A 16,466-nucleotide genomic window follows, 5' to 3' on the forward strand; every position below is an offset into this window, starting at 1 on the left:
ATGTCACTGTATGATTTGCATGCACTTTAAAAGGGAAGCACAGCCCCAGAGCCCCTTGCACCACTGAGCTGAAGTCCGCATGCAGCTGGGGCACAACACTTTGGACAGACATCCGTTTCTGCCTCGAGAATTTCTATAGTGGGTCACTTTTGATGAGGCCCATGAAATGAATGCCAGAGTGCAACCACTAGAGAGTGTCTCAGCACAAGAGAAGGATTATATTTTTCAAGGACATGGGCAGAAATGGAAGGCCTGGGGGCTGGAGGAAGAGATTCAAGCTCAGAAAGCAAATTTCAAGGTAGCTACATTTCCATGAGGCTGACGGGATGCAGAACAAACCAATTTGTTTGTTTTCATTCATGCTCAAATAATATATTCTCCACCTGAAAATGCTAGCTTTGTGTTCCTAATTACAGCTGCAATCCTATGCATTGTTATTTGGAAGTAACTCATTGGTACTTATTCCCAGGTAATTGAGTTTATGACTGCAGCCAAAGACTTAACCTTTTATTTTCTTTATGCACACAAAATAGAGAATAGCACACTGTCCAGACCATCATCTGACCCATATCTATAAACTTATTCATGGTGGTAAATAGGCCAAATATCCACTGTGGCTTGAATGTTTGGCCTTTCATTTGTATTCTTTGGTGCAATACCAAGATATACATACATCCATTTTTTTCCTGATAAATTCCCTTATAAAAACCCTGGGGTGTTGTTGTTTACTTTCCTCCATTTTCAAATAATGTTTTGTTTTGTTTAATGTTACATTGCTATAATAATGAATTATCCATGCTACAAAACACATTATATGAATGTATAAATGCTGAGGATTTTACATGATAACTCTTTAAAGCAAATATGGGGAACCTATTGCCCTTCGGCTGCTGCTGGACTGCAACTCCCATCATCCCTGAGTGTCGGCTACCTGAGCTAGGACTGTTGGGACTTGAGAGTCCAGTGGCGTGGGGAGGGGCACAGGTTTCCCAATCTCTAATGTCAAAGAATATGTCTCCTTGGAGGAAACGTGGCATATTAATATAATAAATAAAAAGATTTTAATTTGCAGGGAGTGTTAAATTCAGTATGGGTCAAAATTGTAGGAGAACGCAGCGAAAAAATGGATTGTGCATGTTGCCTGGACAATAATTATCCAGAGCAGCCTTTCCCAACTTGGTACCTTCCAGGTGTTCTGGACTACAGTCCACATCAGCCCCAATCAACATTGCCAATAGCAATTAGAGGAATCATAGTCCAAAATATCTGGAACAGTACCTGGTTAAGGAAGGCTGGCACAGAGATAGTGTTTTGAGGAATTTTTTGTAAGTAGCTATCGTAATGATTGTGATATAGTTATAAATTCACCAGCTGTAGTTCCTTGGAGGAGCAGTAGGATATAAATCCAAGTGATTTAAAAATATTATTGAGATACTCAGTGTGTTTGTCATTCCTTCCCCAACCCCTTCCACCTTTTGGCTGCATGAAGTATCCCTTTCAGAACAATTGTAGTGAGCCTGCTGTCCCACCAAGTGCTGCTGCAGAATTTGTACGATATTTTGCTGGAAGAGTTTGTGAAAGGGCCCTCGCACTCTGAAGAGAAGGCTGCGCACCAACCACCGGAAACTAAACTGGCAGGCTTCCTCAGGTACATTTCTATGCAGAACTTGGCTGTCATCTTTGACTTGCTGCTGGATTCCTACCGGACAGCCAGAGAGTTTGATACGAGGACTGGGCTGAAGTGCCTGCTCAAAAAGGTCTCTGGCATTGGTGGAGCTGCCAACTTGTACCGCCAATCGGCAATGAGCTTCAACATTTACTTCCATGCCTTGATCTGCGCTATTATGACCAACCAGGAAAACATCACTGCAGAGCAGGTGAAGAAAATGCTCTTTGAAGATGACGAAAGAAGCACCGATTCATCCCAACAGTGCTCTTCGGAAGACGAAGACATTTTTGAAGAGACGGCCCAAGTAAGCCCACCAAGGGGGAAGGAGAAGAGGCAGTGGAGAGCCAGGCTGCCATCTCTGAGTGTCCAGCCTGTCAGCAATGCAGACTGGGCTTGGTTAATCAAAAGGCTTCATAAGCTCTGCATGGAGTTATGCAACAACTATATTCAAATGCATCTGGATTTGGAAAGCAGTGCCGATGAGCTCCCGGTCTTCCGAGGAGACCCCTTCTTCATCCTTCCGTCCTTCCAATCTGAAACATCCACCCCATCTACCGGAGGGCTCTCTGGGAAGGACACCCCTTCGGAAGATGACAAAAGCCAAATTAGGGATTCCCTGACGGAGAATGTCACTCCCAAAGGAGGGAGTGGAGATATACTGCTGCTTCCGCCCTTGAGCCCCAAAACAGAGAGGAAAGACCAAGGCAGGAGAAAAGAGTGGTGGGAGAGCGCTGGCAACAAAATCTACACCATCGCCACAGACAAAACTATATCAAAGCTCATGACAGAATATAAGAAAAGGAAACAGCAGCATAATCTGGCCACTTTTGCCAAAGAGATGAAAGTCGACAAGAAAGGGGACCTGCTAAGCACGAGAGGGCCAGATTCCCCCCTCCCACAAAGGCCTCAAAATCTGGTTGATCAGGGCCAAATGAGGCACTCCTTCAGTGCAGGGCCAGAGATTTTGAGACAGGAGAAGAGGTCACGCTCTGGGTCAACGGTCAGTTCACTCAACATATCCGTCCGGGATGGTGAGGCACAAATACAGGTAAGAAAACAGGCCGACTGAGAAACTTAAAATGGAAGAAAATATGCCTTTTCAATTGCAGTAGTTGTTTTCCTCGTGTGGCATTAAGCAGAAAGCAGGTCTTCCGGAAATATGCATTCATTATTGTAGAATATAACACACACTTGTGCTTGCAGGGGCAGCCTTAAGCATTGGGCACTTGGGGTAAAATATTATGGTGCCCCATACAGCCACACCCACCTGCCCACTGACCCTTGCAACCTCTGGGCCAGAGCAGCCCATTATACCCAGTAACTTTCAGCCTCAAGAGGAGGTTTGTGACACTTCCTACAATAACTTGGCTTATCCAGTACTTTCCATTGCTGTCCCTTGCCTTTCTTTTAGTTTTTCATTTTAGTGTGTTTGCCATACCAGCTACTCTTTCATGCATCTCGGCCTTACCAAAATGAATCATCTGCATGGTGAACCAAGATGGCTTGGGGTGGAAAAGTTAATTATAGGACCAGCCCTCGGTGTCAGGCTGTGTTTTGAACCTTAAAGACTTTTTCATTGGGCAACTTAAGTTTGATGCTGACGTTTTTCAGAAATTACTTCATATTTACATTATGAGCTATATTTTTCATGATGTTTTTACACAGCTATATAGTTACAGATTTCTTCTCTCCCTGTATCATTTTAGGCATGGACCAACATGGTATTGACAGTTCTTAACCAGATTCAGGCCCTTCCAGACCAGATCTTCACAGCTCTCCAGCCAGCTGTGTTCCCTTGCATCAGTCAGCTGACTTGTCATGTGACTGACATTCGAGTTCGCCAGGCTGTGAGAGAATGGTTGGGCAGAGTGGGCAGAGTGTATGACATTATTGTGTAGTAGACACTGGATGCAGTACCCACTAGAGAATGAATTGAAGGCATACAAATATAAAGTGCAGTTACTGAAATGTTATCTTTTGAAAGTGATGAGGTAACTGTCTATTTGCTGGTAATTAGAAACTGGCAACATCTGTCCCATGCCGTTAACTGCTTAAGAGCACAGTTCAGTCTTGCTCATGCCTACAAGAGCATGTGGTAACCACAGTGTGCTTATACATCAAGTATCCCAAAATAATACTGTATATTAAATCTGAAAATGCTGTTTTAAGTCAGGCTGATAGATGAAAACACAGTATATTGATGTTGCATATTTTTCAAAGAGTGAAGTATTTCTCCACAGGGAAATGGCAGTGGAATGAAGGTGGCACAAAATGGACACCTTCACAAAAGTAGGCTAGACACAAAACAAGCAAAGTGAGAGCCTGCTTTCACAAACCTTCAGTGTGGCATCAACATCTTCCCACTCCAGTGCAATTTTGACTTAAGTACATTCTGAATGCAAGCTCTTTGATTTTCTGAAGAGTGCAACAGATGCATAGGTGTCTTTAGTATAGAACCTTTTTGTGCCCCCAAAACTGGCATTTGAAAGTATCTCAATTAAAAAAACAAAAAACAAATTGATGGAACTCAATAAGCTGTTTCAATAAATTGTTCATGTAAAACGTGACATGAAAAACAGATGACTCAAATTCAAAAACTGATACATTTTCAAAAATCACAGTGCACATTTCATTTTCTATCACACACCAGGGTTGTGGTGAGAATCAGCCGTGCACTGGCTTCTGAGCCACTTTTAATGTGATTTTGTGACATCCTAGATGTGGATGCAGTATGGTGTGATATGGCAAGAGCAGCTTGCCTAGTAGAGCATCGGTATTGCTGACCAAGAGGAGGGACGAGCAACTGTGTAGTTGGGGCTGTGCTGTCACACAGCCCTTATCACACCTTTCCTCTTCGTCCCAGAAGTGATAGCAACACTCCTACCGGAAGGCTGTTCCTGCAGTTCTGCCCCACTGGGGGAAGGACTGTTATGCTATGGTGCTGGAAGCTGTCTAGGGAGGAAATAGTTAATCCTGTATAGGATGGAACATGCCAAAAGCCATAGACTTCTAAGAGGTTTCGCCTCCTTTGATGTCAAGCCAAAGGTCTTTAAGTAAGGGGAAAGATCATAAATATGACTACAGAAAACGAAACATAAAGCTGCAACTTGCCTGTTTTCTACAACAGCTGCCTTGTCCCATTCCTACATTGCCCCAGAATTCCCTCTGTTGCCACCTCAATTTGTTTTACCTTTCTTCTCCATGAAAAGAAATAAAATAATTATGTAGGTGTCAGGGAACTGCCATCAGAGCATCAGGTGGTGGAGGGACTCAGGCAGGATGAAAGAGACTCAACTGCTGAAGCAGGGACCAGCAGGGGGAGGAGTGGGTCTCTGAGGGAATGCGAGCAGGAGGGAGGGCTCAGGGAGGCTTCCAGCGAGAACAGTGGGGAGGTATCGGAGTCTCCCATAGGGAGACCCACACCTCGCAGGAAACTGTCACGCCGTGAGTCCAGGAGACGCGTTTCCGTTAAGGAACTTCTTTGCTGGAAACGCTTCCGCAGACAGCCACTGTCGGACTCTACTAGTGACTAGAGCAGACATGTCTGAGGAGCTCCGTCACACACGGAGGTTTGTGGGGTCGCACAAACTCTGAGGGAGCACGTTTTCACGCACAAGCAGCTAATCAAACCCTCACAGCAGTCCGACAGTCTTTGTACGCTGCCTGTGCAAGAGAAGGCATCATGAGCGAACCAACCGGAACCGGAGGAGCAGGGGCTGGAGCTGGTCCAAGCTTGGAAGATAGATACCGAGCGTTGGAGGTTCAACTGGCCCTGCAGACGGCGAGGTTGGAGGAGAGAAGGGCTCAGGATGCAGACAAGAAGGGGAGAGCCACGCAATTCCCCAGAAAGGTACCAGGATTGGTGCAGAAATTTGGGGGGGACCCCAAGGACTACCATGCTTTTAGGACAGAGATGCAATATGCCCTTAATGTGCAGTTCGATGAGTTCCCTGATGAGGAATCGCGAGTTGCTTTTGTAATTGGGCATCTTGAGAAAGGGGCTAGAGACTGGGTTCGACCCCTAATGGCAACGCACAATGACATACTAAAGGACACAATGAAGTTCTTTCGTGCAATGGATATCATGTTTTCCAGCGATATTGAGGAAGGGGTGGTGCGCAGACAGCTAATGGCTTGTAAGCAGGGAAGTCGATCTGTCCGTGAATATTGGACTGAGTTTACCATGCTGATTCACAGACTGAGTTGGGATTTATCGGCGGCACCCGTTCAAATGCTATTTGAAGAAGGTCTTTCTTCGGGGGTGAAAGACGAGCTGGCACGGAGCCCCAGGGCGGAGTCTATGGATCAGCTGACCAAATCTGCGCTGACCATAGGAGCGCGGCAGGAGGCAAGAGCCTTGGAGAGGCGGGAAGGGAGAGGGGAACGTTGGAAGGAGTTCCGCATTCCAGACATTCCTGAGCCAGCTTTCCCGCCGGCAGAGCCGATGGAAATCGGAACAGCGCGCGCGCGCGCATTTTCAAAAACCAGCGAGGGAGCTAAGAAGGAGGGAAAGGGCCCCCGGAAATGCTATCTCTGCCAACAGCCAGGCCACTTTGCCAGAGTCTGCCCCCAGAGGAAGGAATGGCAAGGGATGGTGGGAGCTGTTGAGGGGGGAGAAGAAGGGGGAGCGGAGCAGGTAAAAGCCAACGCCTGGTTGCCACAATTGGGGCACTGCAGCCAGGCCAAAGAGCAGTGAAAGTGCCCGTGCCAGAAGCTCCTCGACCTGCTCTAGTGATTGAAGTGTCGCTAGAGCTGCAGAATGGGCACCCCCTAAAAATAAAGGCGCTATTGGACTCAGGCAGCTCCTGCAATTTTATGAGCAAGGAGTTTGCTGCTGAACACCAGATACAGACCATCCCTTTAAGCAACCCCCTGCAGGTGACCACGATTGATGGCAGGGAGTTGTTGGGAGGAGGAGTCCGCTTGCAGACTGTCCCAATGATAATGAGGGTGGCAAGGCACACAGAACTGATAGCGTTTAATGTGGCCACCCTGGGAGGCGCTCCCATTATTTTGGGAATGAGCTGGCTAGCTCTACATGATCCGCTGGTTGGCTGGCATCAAAGAGTGGTGTCCTTTGGTTCAGCACATTGCCTAGAACACTGCAAAGGGGAGAAGGGTTCAGCAGGGGCCCAAGCCACCCTAGCAGGGACTGAAGTAATGGGGAAGGTGAAGGTACCACCACAGTATGCAGATCTCAGCGACGTGTTCAGCGAGAAGGAAGCTGACCAACTACCACCTCATAGACCCTTTGATTGTCAGATCAATTTACTCCCAGGAGCACAGCTTCCCGTGGGCAAGTTGTATGCCATGTCAGACAGGGAAATGCAGGAGTTGCGAGGGTTCATTGACAAGAACCTGAAGAGAGGCTTCATCAGAGAGTCCAAAGCAGCAGGGGGGAGCCCAGTGTTCTTTGTGGACAAAAAAAATGCGGACAAGCCGAGACTTGTATGTGATTTTAGGCGGCTGAATGCAGTGACTGAACCGGTGGCGTTCCCTATGCCCAGAATTGATGATATTTTGACCAGGGTGAGGAAGGGAAAGATTTTCACAAAGCTGGATCTAAGGGGGGCGTACAACCTGATACGCATAAGGAAAGGGGATGAATGGAAAACCACCATGTTTACCCCTTTGGGGGCGTTTGAATACCTCGTTATGCCATTTGGATTACAAGCAGGCTCCGCGTGTTTTCAATCTTTTATGAACCACGTGCTGGGCCCTTTGCTCTACAAGAATTGCGTTGCCTTTCTAGATGATGTGTTGGTGTATTCTGAGAATGAGGGGCAACATGTGAGAGACGTCAGAGAAGTGTTGAGCAGACTGCAAGCCAACAGGCTGTGGGTCAAACTGGAGAAGTGTCGGTTCCATACCAAGGAGGTGGAATTCCTGGGGTACCGCCTGTCAGACAAGGGATTGGCCATGGATCCCAGCAAGGTACAGGCAGTGCTGGAATGGAAAACACCCAAAACCAAGAAGGATGTGCAGAGGTTCCTAGGGTTTGGAAACTTTTATCGTAAGTTCATCCGCAACTTCGCCCATCTGACGGCGCCCATCACTGACTGTCTCAGCAGTAAAAAGAAGTTTGTATGGACGGCGGAGGCGGAGCGAGCGTTTGAGGAACTGAAAAGGGCCTTCGCCTCTGAAGAACAACTTCTGCATGTGGATTTACGAAAGAAGCTAAGGGTTGAAACAGACGCATCTGACAGAGCCATAGGGGCGGTGCTTCTTCTGCAGCCGGGGAAGGAGGAGTCAGAGTGGCGTCCGTGTGCCTTCTTCTCGCGGAAGCTGAACAAATCCGAGAGGAACTACACGGTGTACGACCGAGAACTGCTTGCTATTCATGAGGCGTTCCGGAGATGGAGGCATCTGCTAGTTGGTGCACAACATAAAGTGCAAGTGTGCACGGACCATAAAAATCTAGAGTACTGGAGAACGGCGCGAGTGCTCAACCAAAGGCAGTTGAGATGGGCCCAAGAGTTCTCCAAATTTAACTTTGAGATTTGTTATGTGCCAGGCCCAGAGAATGTTAGGGCGGACGCTCTCTCACGCAAACCTGAATATTTGGAGGGGGAGGGAGCACCCGAAGAAACCCATATCATTCCAGAGGACCGCTGGGTGTGTGGGGCGACTTTGGTGGGGCAAAGGGAATTGGTAGAGGGTACGGTGCAGGATGCATACGCCCAGGGGAAACTCAGGGATCTCAGAGGGGAGGAAGACAAATCCGGTGGTTTTGAGGAGAGAAATGGGGCATTGTATTATAAGGGAGCGTTATATATACCTGAAGGGGAATTGAGGGAGAAGGTACTCAAGCAGCTGCACGATAGCCCCACAGCAGGGCACTTTGGGCAACACAAAACCATGTGGCTGGTTACCAGGGAATTTTGGTGGCCCAAGGTCAGGGAAGATGTGCGGGAGTATGTGAGAGGGTGTGAACAATGCCAAAGAGCCAAGGGGGAGAGGCAGGCGCCGGCTGGTTTATTAGAACCACTGCCCACACCTGAGAGACCGTGGGAAGCAGTGGCAATAGATTTCATGACTGATCTGCCAAGGTCTAGAGGGAAAACAGCCATCATGGTTGTAGTAGACCTGTTAACTAAAATGGCCCACTTCATAGCCTGCTCACATGCGGTTACAGCAGAAGAAACCGCCAAATTGTTTGTAGAGAATGTGTTTAGGTTGCATGGCGCCCCCTTGAGGGTGGTTTCAGACCGAGGGAAACAATTTACTTCCAGGTTCTGGAGGAAGCTCATGAGCTTACTGCATGTAGAGGTTAATTTCTCGACGGCCCGTCATCCTGAAACCAACGGGCAGGCGGAAAGAGCAAATGGGGTTCTCCAACAATATTTGAGGTGTTATGTTAATGACCGAGAGAATGATTGGGTGGAGAAGTTGGCGTTGGCAGAATTTGCCTACAACAATGCAGAGAACGTGTCCACGGGGATGAGCCCCTTTTTGGCTAATCACGGGTGCCATCCCAGAGCCTTCCCAGGGGGGGAGGGGGAGAACTGGAGCGTTCCAGCTGCAGAACAGTTCGTGGAAGAAATGGAAGCGATCCATCGCCAGCTCCAACTCAATTTAAACAGGGCTAAGGAGGAATATAAGAGGCAGGCAGACAAAAACAGAAGGGAAGGTGAAAGCATCAGGGTGGGGGACCAGGTGTGGCTGTCAACCCAAGGGTTGCCATTCAAAGGAGGTTGTAAGAAATTAAGACCCAAAAGGCTGGGTCCGTTTGAAGTCATACAGCAGGTCAATCCAGTGGCTTTCAGGCTCCGGTTACCGAACCACATGAAGCTGCACCCAGTTTTTCACAGGTCGTTGCTGTCACCGTATAGAGGAGACAGTGAGGGGAGGGTCACTAGGGGACCAGCAATGGAGGAGAAGGAACACAGCTACCATGTAGCGGAGATCCTCGATTCCAGGTGGAAGGGAGATCAAGTAGAGTATTTGGTAATGTGGGAAGGGGAACCGGAGTCGGAAAACACCTGGGTTAGGGCAGAGGATGTCAATGACGAGGTTTTAATAGAGACTTTTCATCAGAGGTTCCCACGTAAACCTCAGCCTGTAGCGAGGTTCCGAAGGGAATACTTTGCCACCACCGACGAGGAAGAGGAGTTGGAGGGGTTCCCAGATTCTGAAGAGGAGGAGGATTCAGCTGGCCAGGACGACGATCGATGGAGAGAATTGTTCGAGACGTCAGAAGATGAGGAAGATTCGTTTCGGGGTTTTAGCCCTTCACCTCCCAGGGGGGAGGAATTGGGAGGGGGTGAGGGGGGCCCTGGAGGGGAGGTGGATGTCAGGGAACTGCCATCAGAGCATCAGGTGGTGGAGGGACTCAGGCAGGATGAAAGAGACTCAACTGCTGAAGCAGGGACCAGCAGGGGGAGGAGTGGGTCTCTGAGGGAATGCGAGCAGGAGGGAGGGCTCAGGGAGGCTTCCAGCGAGAACAGTGGGGAGGTATCGGAGTCTCCCATAGGGAGACCCACACCTCGCAGGAAACTGTCACGCCGTGAGTCCAGGAGACGCGTTTCCGTTAAGGAACTTCTTTGCTGGAAACGCTTCCGCAGACAGCCACTGTCGGACTCTACTAGTGACTAGAGCAGACATGTCTGAGGAGCTCCGTCACACACGGAGGTTTGTGGGGTCGCACAAACTCTGAGGGAGCACGTTTTCACGCACAAGCAGCTAATCAAACCCTCACAGTAGGTTTGGAAGGTGGCACCCATTTTATGCTCTCATCTGTCCTGTGAGGCTGCTTAGTTTGAGAAAAGGGTAAAGCAGCCTTCATATCGGAACAGGGATTTGGACGGAGACCTTTCACCCTGGTCCTCTTAAATCTACTTCCTTTATCCAAGCTGTCTAGCCTACACAGTTAAATATATAGTCCATTAATTAGAAAAGGGCCTATAAAATATGGGTGTGGCCACCTTTATTTATATGCCACAATTATATGTTGCCTATCTCCAACTGCATTCAAGGTGGTCCGTAATTTTGAAAAATTGATTGCATTTTAATTGGTATGATGCAGAAGCGAAAGGGGACACAGAAAGCAGAGAAAAATAATTGCATTCAAGTACTCTGCGGGACAGTTCTGTGCAAGGACAAACCAAGTGGTAACTGTTCCTAGCCTAGCTGAAAGAGTAGAACTTGCTGTCCCAGCTCTGCCTCTGGTGCAGAATGGTGACTGAGGAGAGCAGCTCCCGTAGGGGAGGAGCCAACTGGGTTTGGCCCTAGATAAGCATATGGAGAGAGGACTTGCTGCCAACCCACCCAAGTGATAGCTGGCCTCATCCAACATAGGAGGCCTCACGTCTTAATTATTTCTAAAACACAACAGCTAACCCTCAAATCCGTTCGGCACATGGGCCCATACACATGTTCATCACATACCCGGGGGATCAGACCAGTGGCGTAGCATGGGTTGTCAGCACCCGGGGCAAGGCAAGTAATTTGCACCCCCTAACCCGTGGATTTGCGCCCCCTGACCCTAACCCCCAGATGCTGCGCCCGGTGCGGCCGGCCCCCCCTGCACCCCCCACGCTACGCCACTGGATCAGACTAAGTCTTGTCAATGATGACCTCAAAAACAGGGTGCACAGATTGCAAGGCTGATGCAACTATACAAGGTAAGCCTTGCAACAGCAGGTGTTTTTTTAAAGACCCCAACAAATTAATGTGTGATCTCAGGGGTCACTTGCAATGTCAAAGAAGGTGATGCTGAGGACAACTTTTGGATGGCACATCACAGCCTCTCATGCCAGCCCTGAATATTGGTCTCATTAATTGAACTGAAAAGGTGTGAGTCTTCATCAGCCTGATTTATGATGCATTGCAGTTTGCCTTGGACAAAAATTCCCTTACTCTTCGCTCTTTGTTTGTATGTTAAATGAATGGGAGACTATGAATGTACACAATCTCACAGCTGCTGAATCCTTGTAACTATATTATGAATTTCTTTGTCAAAGAAGCTGCTACTGTGCCCGAATTTGATTGTTTTGTTCTTTTTTTCCATTTTCCATTTAAATATGCAGTGTTTCTATGGCTCTTTGTGAAGTTGGAATTTTTTAGGGGAACATTTTCAAGTGATGCACGCCTACATTGTTTGTTAGTTGGATTTTATATGCAATTCTAGCTTGTCCCCTGTAAGCGTCTATTTAACGGAGTCATTAAATAGAGAGAGAGATATATACAACACTCAGGATTTCTGCATCTGTTCTACTGAATGCCAAAAAATAGTAATTCCTGGATTGCTAACAGAGGGGTGCCCCCCCCCCGGTACAATGAAGTATATGTTACATGTGAACCAATATTGTGAATTGCACACGTTGAGAAGATAAGTGTGGCATGACAAGATTTTTATGGCCATTATTACAGGAAAGACAAAAGTGGACTATTGTTACTTTTCTTAAGGAGCTGAGGCAGTACAGCCACCAACTGCAGAAGCCACCTTAAACCATTCCTGCCCAGCTGATCAGGATGTTTACCCCACATTGCATCCATCCTCTCTCTTTGGATGCCAGAAGCAAAGCAAACCATATAAGCTGGCCTTCAACATAAAGGTATGGGAAGTTTTGGCTGGTGAGCGGGGTAGAACAGGATAGAAGCACCACATAGGGGGGATTATCAAGGGGTTATGTACTAGGCAGAACAAATGGAAATTCATTTCGGTGACTTAACAGAACACAGTAGCATTATTAGGAGTGGAAGTAGTCTGGACTTTTCGGCTGACCTTGAAAAACTGCTACAGCCTTAGGTGATAATGAAATAAATTACACAGACTCAGAAGGCAAATGTCAAATCAGCCATGAACCACAAAGGCAAGTCTTATGGGTGTGGCAGTGTCCCTTTTGAGCTTCCTTCTCTGCCAGCAAAAGGCTTCCCAGTCACGTTCAGTGGAAGGAGACACTTAATAAGCTCACTGGCCAATTTGCACCTTCTGCTGCTATGAACTAGAAAGTTCTTATGAGCAAAGAGTTACATATGCATGGCTGATCTTGCAAGGCATCCATGCATCTGAGGACTGACTCCTCTAGTGGACATGGCAAGGCATAGGAACTCATCGAACCTTTGCTTTCTCCCACCCAATCTCAAAACAGGGGATCTTGGGCAATGCCACACACAGCATTATGTGCATTAAAGCCTGCACCATTTCACAATGAAAAGCTCCTGTGATTATATAACATGGCACACATTATTATTATTATTATTATTATTATTATTATTATTATTATTTTATTATTATTTTATTATTAAATGTATTAGTTGCCCTCCACCAGCAAGTCCCAGAGCACGTTACAACAATTTAAAATTCAGAATTAAAAACTGTTAAAAGAAATTAAAAGCCAAAGGAGTAGGGTGGGTCCTGAAAACAAATATCTCAGGTGTCAACGACCAGGGGGCAGAGGATGGAACTTGTACATTACAAAAATCAGAGCGGCAGCGCTGTGTCAGGCTCCATTCTGTGTAGTGCAACTTCTCTCATGTCCAGTGATCTCTGCTGTATAAGTATTTTTCTGCTAAGACCTGGGGGCAAAACTGAGAAAATGCTGTGAGCAGCAAGATAAGGGCAGGGTATAATACAAGTCAGAGGGAGAAGACTTAGCACAGGGCCATCATATTGGATCTTGCTTGTTCGTCTAAATATAGTTCTGCCCACAGAGAACACTCCATCTTAACTAAAATGGAAAAGATGCTGTACTACAGAACTGCAACGTCATTCTTAGAGCAACAAAGCTGCTTATTTATATGGCAAGAATCTCTTCCAGCAATGGTTACTGTCTGCCATTTGGGATACAGTGCCAAGCTAAATGGATAGAAACCACTTTTCTATTTATTGCTAAGAAGTGAAAGTCCCAAAGGACTGTTCGTTCTCTTATGCCAAAGATACAACTCGCTCAAAAGTGAATATAACAACAAAATTGACTTGGCTTTCATTATGGAGCCTTGCTCCATTTCACATATAGGAAGAAAATCACAGGAATCCAAAATGTATTGAATGCTACAAATGGGTAAACCCAACCTTTTTGCCCTATAAGATGGTTGTAGCCTTTTGCAAGCATAGTTCGCAAAGCACTGAAGGCCTGCAATTTGAGAGGAGGTTGGTAGGTAAGAATGACCAGGAAAGATGCAGTAGAGCAATGTATGTTCCCCTTGGTTCAATGTCAGTGCGCTCTGTATAAACAGAGTGGCCATATAGAGTCAGCATATGCCTACAGAACTATGAATATATGTTATTAAACTTTCCTTGAATCCTGCCCCATCTTTCCTTGTGATGTTAAATTAAAATGACTTCCCTAGTCCCCTTTCCTCTTTTCTTGTGAAACAGATTTGTTCCGTCCCCCCCCCCCCCGTGTCTATGTTGAACAGTTCGTTGTAAACCACTTTACAAAATGTATTTTGTGTATATTTTGTTAAAAGGGAATTCTTAAAGGAAGATATTTTAAAACAAATAAACTATTTATGTTGCTCGTGTTGTAGAATAAAGTAAATCCAAAATGCAACTACTTGGAGGTGTGTGCTGTTTTTGCCGTATCAGCGACGGGGAGCATATTATGCGGCAGAAGTTTATATGTATAAAAAGTTGACGCAAGGAACTTATTCTCCATCTCTGGCACACGCTGAAGCAGATGAACACTCAGAAAGATGACCACCACCGAAAAAACCCATGGTTCTCATTGTTTGTGAACACCCACAGAAAGAATGCATTGGCTTTGGGCTGATTGACAAGGAGGACTGTCAGTACCTCCACCTCATCTCATTATAATCTTTAGTGTGCTTTTTTCCTCTCTATGGCTTCTTACAGAGGAAAAGCAAGTGGGGAGATGACAATCCACCCTACTGAAGCCATTTCTATGGCAGAGAGTTACTAGAGACCTGCTGGGAGGGATTATTTTGATAAACAGGAAGATGGGCAAAAGCATTTAGGAAGCTTCTCTGTGGAAATGTATTAATAACTGCATGAGATTATGGCTCTGGAGGTTTGGGGGGCTCAATCTTGGGAAGGCTGCACCCCACCCTTCTTAAGCAAACTTGGCCCTCTAGCTGTTTTTGGACCACAACTCCCATGATCCCTAGCTAACAGGACCAGTGGTCAGGGATGATGGGAATTGTAGTCCCAAAACAGCTGGAGTTTGGCCATGCCTGACCTAAAGCTTGTGTTGTATATCACCATCATCTTTATCTATAGATTTCTCATCTGAGTGAGTTTGATTTTCTTTCTCTCCACCTAAGGACAGCTTGACTTATGCAACTGCGCTGTTCATTCTCTGTTCAGAAGAGCACTGCCCACTTTTCTTTACAGAAGGGAGGACCATACTGAATGAAGTTGTGCAAGAATATTATTCAGACAGGAAACACATACAAATGGAGGTCAGCGGAAGACGATGGGGTTGGCTGTTGACATTAAAGGGGTGCATCGCTTAACTTGTTTCCCCTTTCCCACCTATATACAGTAGTTCCCTTTTTAAAAAATAAAAGGCATGTCAAGGTTAAAGTGATTACTAATGTGGCCCTTATGAGGTACTATTCTGTAGAGGGGGCCTCTGAAAACAATTGGAGATGTCAAAGACTCCCATAACAGAAGCAAAAAAGTTTCATCTCTGAGAAATCATTTGCATGGCTGAATACCCACAGTAGCCAACAAGACTACACAGCATTTGATTTTCTTCTGGCTCATTCCCCGAGTGATTGCTAACCTTCCTGACATTTCATTTTACAGCTTCTTCATATATTTTTCAGAGGCCCGGTGTAATTACGATAATCTAGTCTCCTGCCTTATATTACAAAATCAATACAGTTTTACCCACTTGTCCCCTCTCAAAGTCCATGGCACCTCATTGTGGCTGCTCTCAGGCCTCGCGGGTGTGTCAGCAACTGCAGTGGACTGTCAAGAGCCGTGGTCTGTGAAGTGGATCACTCCCACGAAATGGAAGGTATTTGTATCAGGTTTCCTTTCTAGTTACACAAAGAACATTTGCGCTTCCTGCATCTGTTGGCTTGAGGTCAGAAAGTTTGTCATGGAAATAGCACTGATTAAAAATTTAGTAGTTCCAATTCCTTTAAAAAAAAAAAAAAACAATCTCAAGGTTTAGGTCTCCTTCAGCAGGATCAGTGAGCTCATTAAACAAGAAGAAAGGGGCTTGGAAAAGAAAATAATAATTCACTGCTGTAACTTTCATTAATTAACAAAGGAACAAAACTTCCCATTATCTAAAATTAATGAGACCACTTTGCCGAACCTTTTCAAGCAATCCATATGTTTTGTTTTATTTATAACTTCCTTGTTATTGTCATGAAGTCAGTGCTAGAGTTGTCATATTAAGCACCTACCCCAGCATCTGCAGAACACCCCACTCCACAAAATTTGAACCCAAAAACCTTATCATTTCAGCAGCCAGATCAAAATAGAACAAACAACTTCTCAAGATGCGCTAGAGAAACCCCTGGTATTGAGTAACTTGCAAGTTCTATAGCTTTTATAAATGGAAGGGAATTTTAACTATTTTAAGACATACTTTTTCACTGAAATTAAACCACAGAAGCCCCCATGCTTTGATATCAGCGAACCAACCAGGCAGTATCCCAGCAATATAAGGAAGTGAATTTGTTCAAGCACCACTTTGGGTTCTCACAGGTCTTACAAAGGTTTTAGGCTAAAAGACTTGATCAGAAATCTTTATAAAATCAAAATATAAAACAATACTTACAGGATAACAAGTCATGGAATGTGAGCATTGAACATACACAGAAAAAGCACAATAGTGGCAGCTGCAATAAGGGATCTGATGTGGGAACCATGGAT

General features: G+C 46.0%; 1 protein-coding gene across 2 annotated transcripts in view; it reads left to right on the plus strand.

Moving 5' to 3' along the window:
• Window positions 1-14,166, plus strand: part of ARFGEF3 (ARFGEF family member 3) — a 75,268-nt gene extending 61,102 nt beyond the window's left edge. For both annotated transcript variants that reach the window (XM_083498019.1, XM_083498020.1), the window contains exons 33-36: window positions 1,490-2,717; window positions 3,376-4,897; window positions 10,373-11,072; window positions 11,224-14,166. In XM_083498019.1, the coding sequence (XP_083354145.1) occupies window positions 1,490-2,717; window positions 3,376-3,567 (1,420 nt within the window). In that variant the 3' untranslated portion in view covers window positions 3,568-4,897; window positions 10,373-11,072; window positions 11,224-14,166. The remainder of the gene's footprint in view (window positions 1-1,489; window positions 2,718-3,375; window positions 4,898-10,372; window positions 11,073-11,223) is intronic.
• Window positions 14,167-16,466: the final 2,300 nt, after the last annotated feature.

This window comes from Podarcis liolepis (genome assembly GCF_965112155.1).
Source record: "Podarcis liolepis genome assembly, chromosome: 3".
NCBI classification, from domain to species: Eukaryota; Metazoa; Chordata; class Lepidosauria; order Squamata; family Lacertidae; genus Podarcis; species Podarcis liolepis.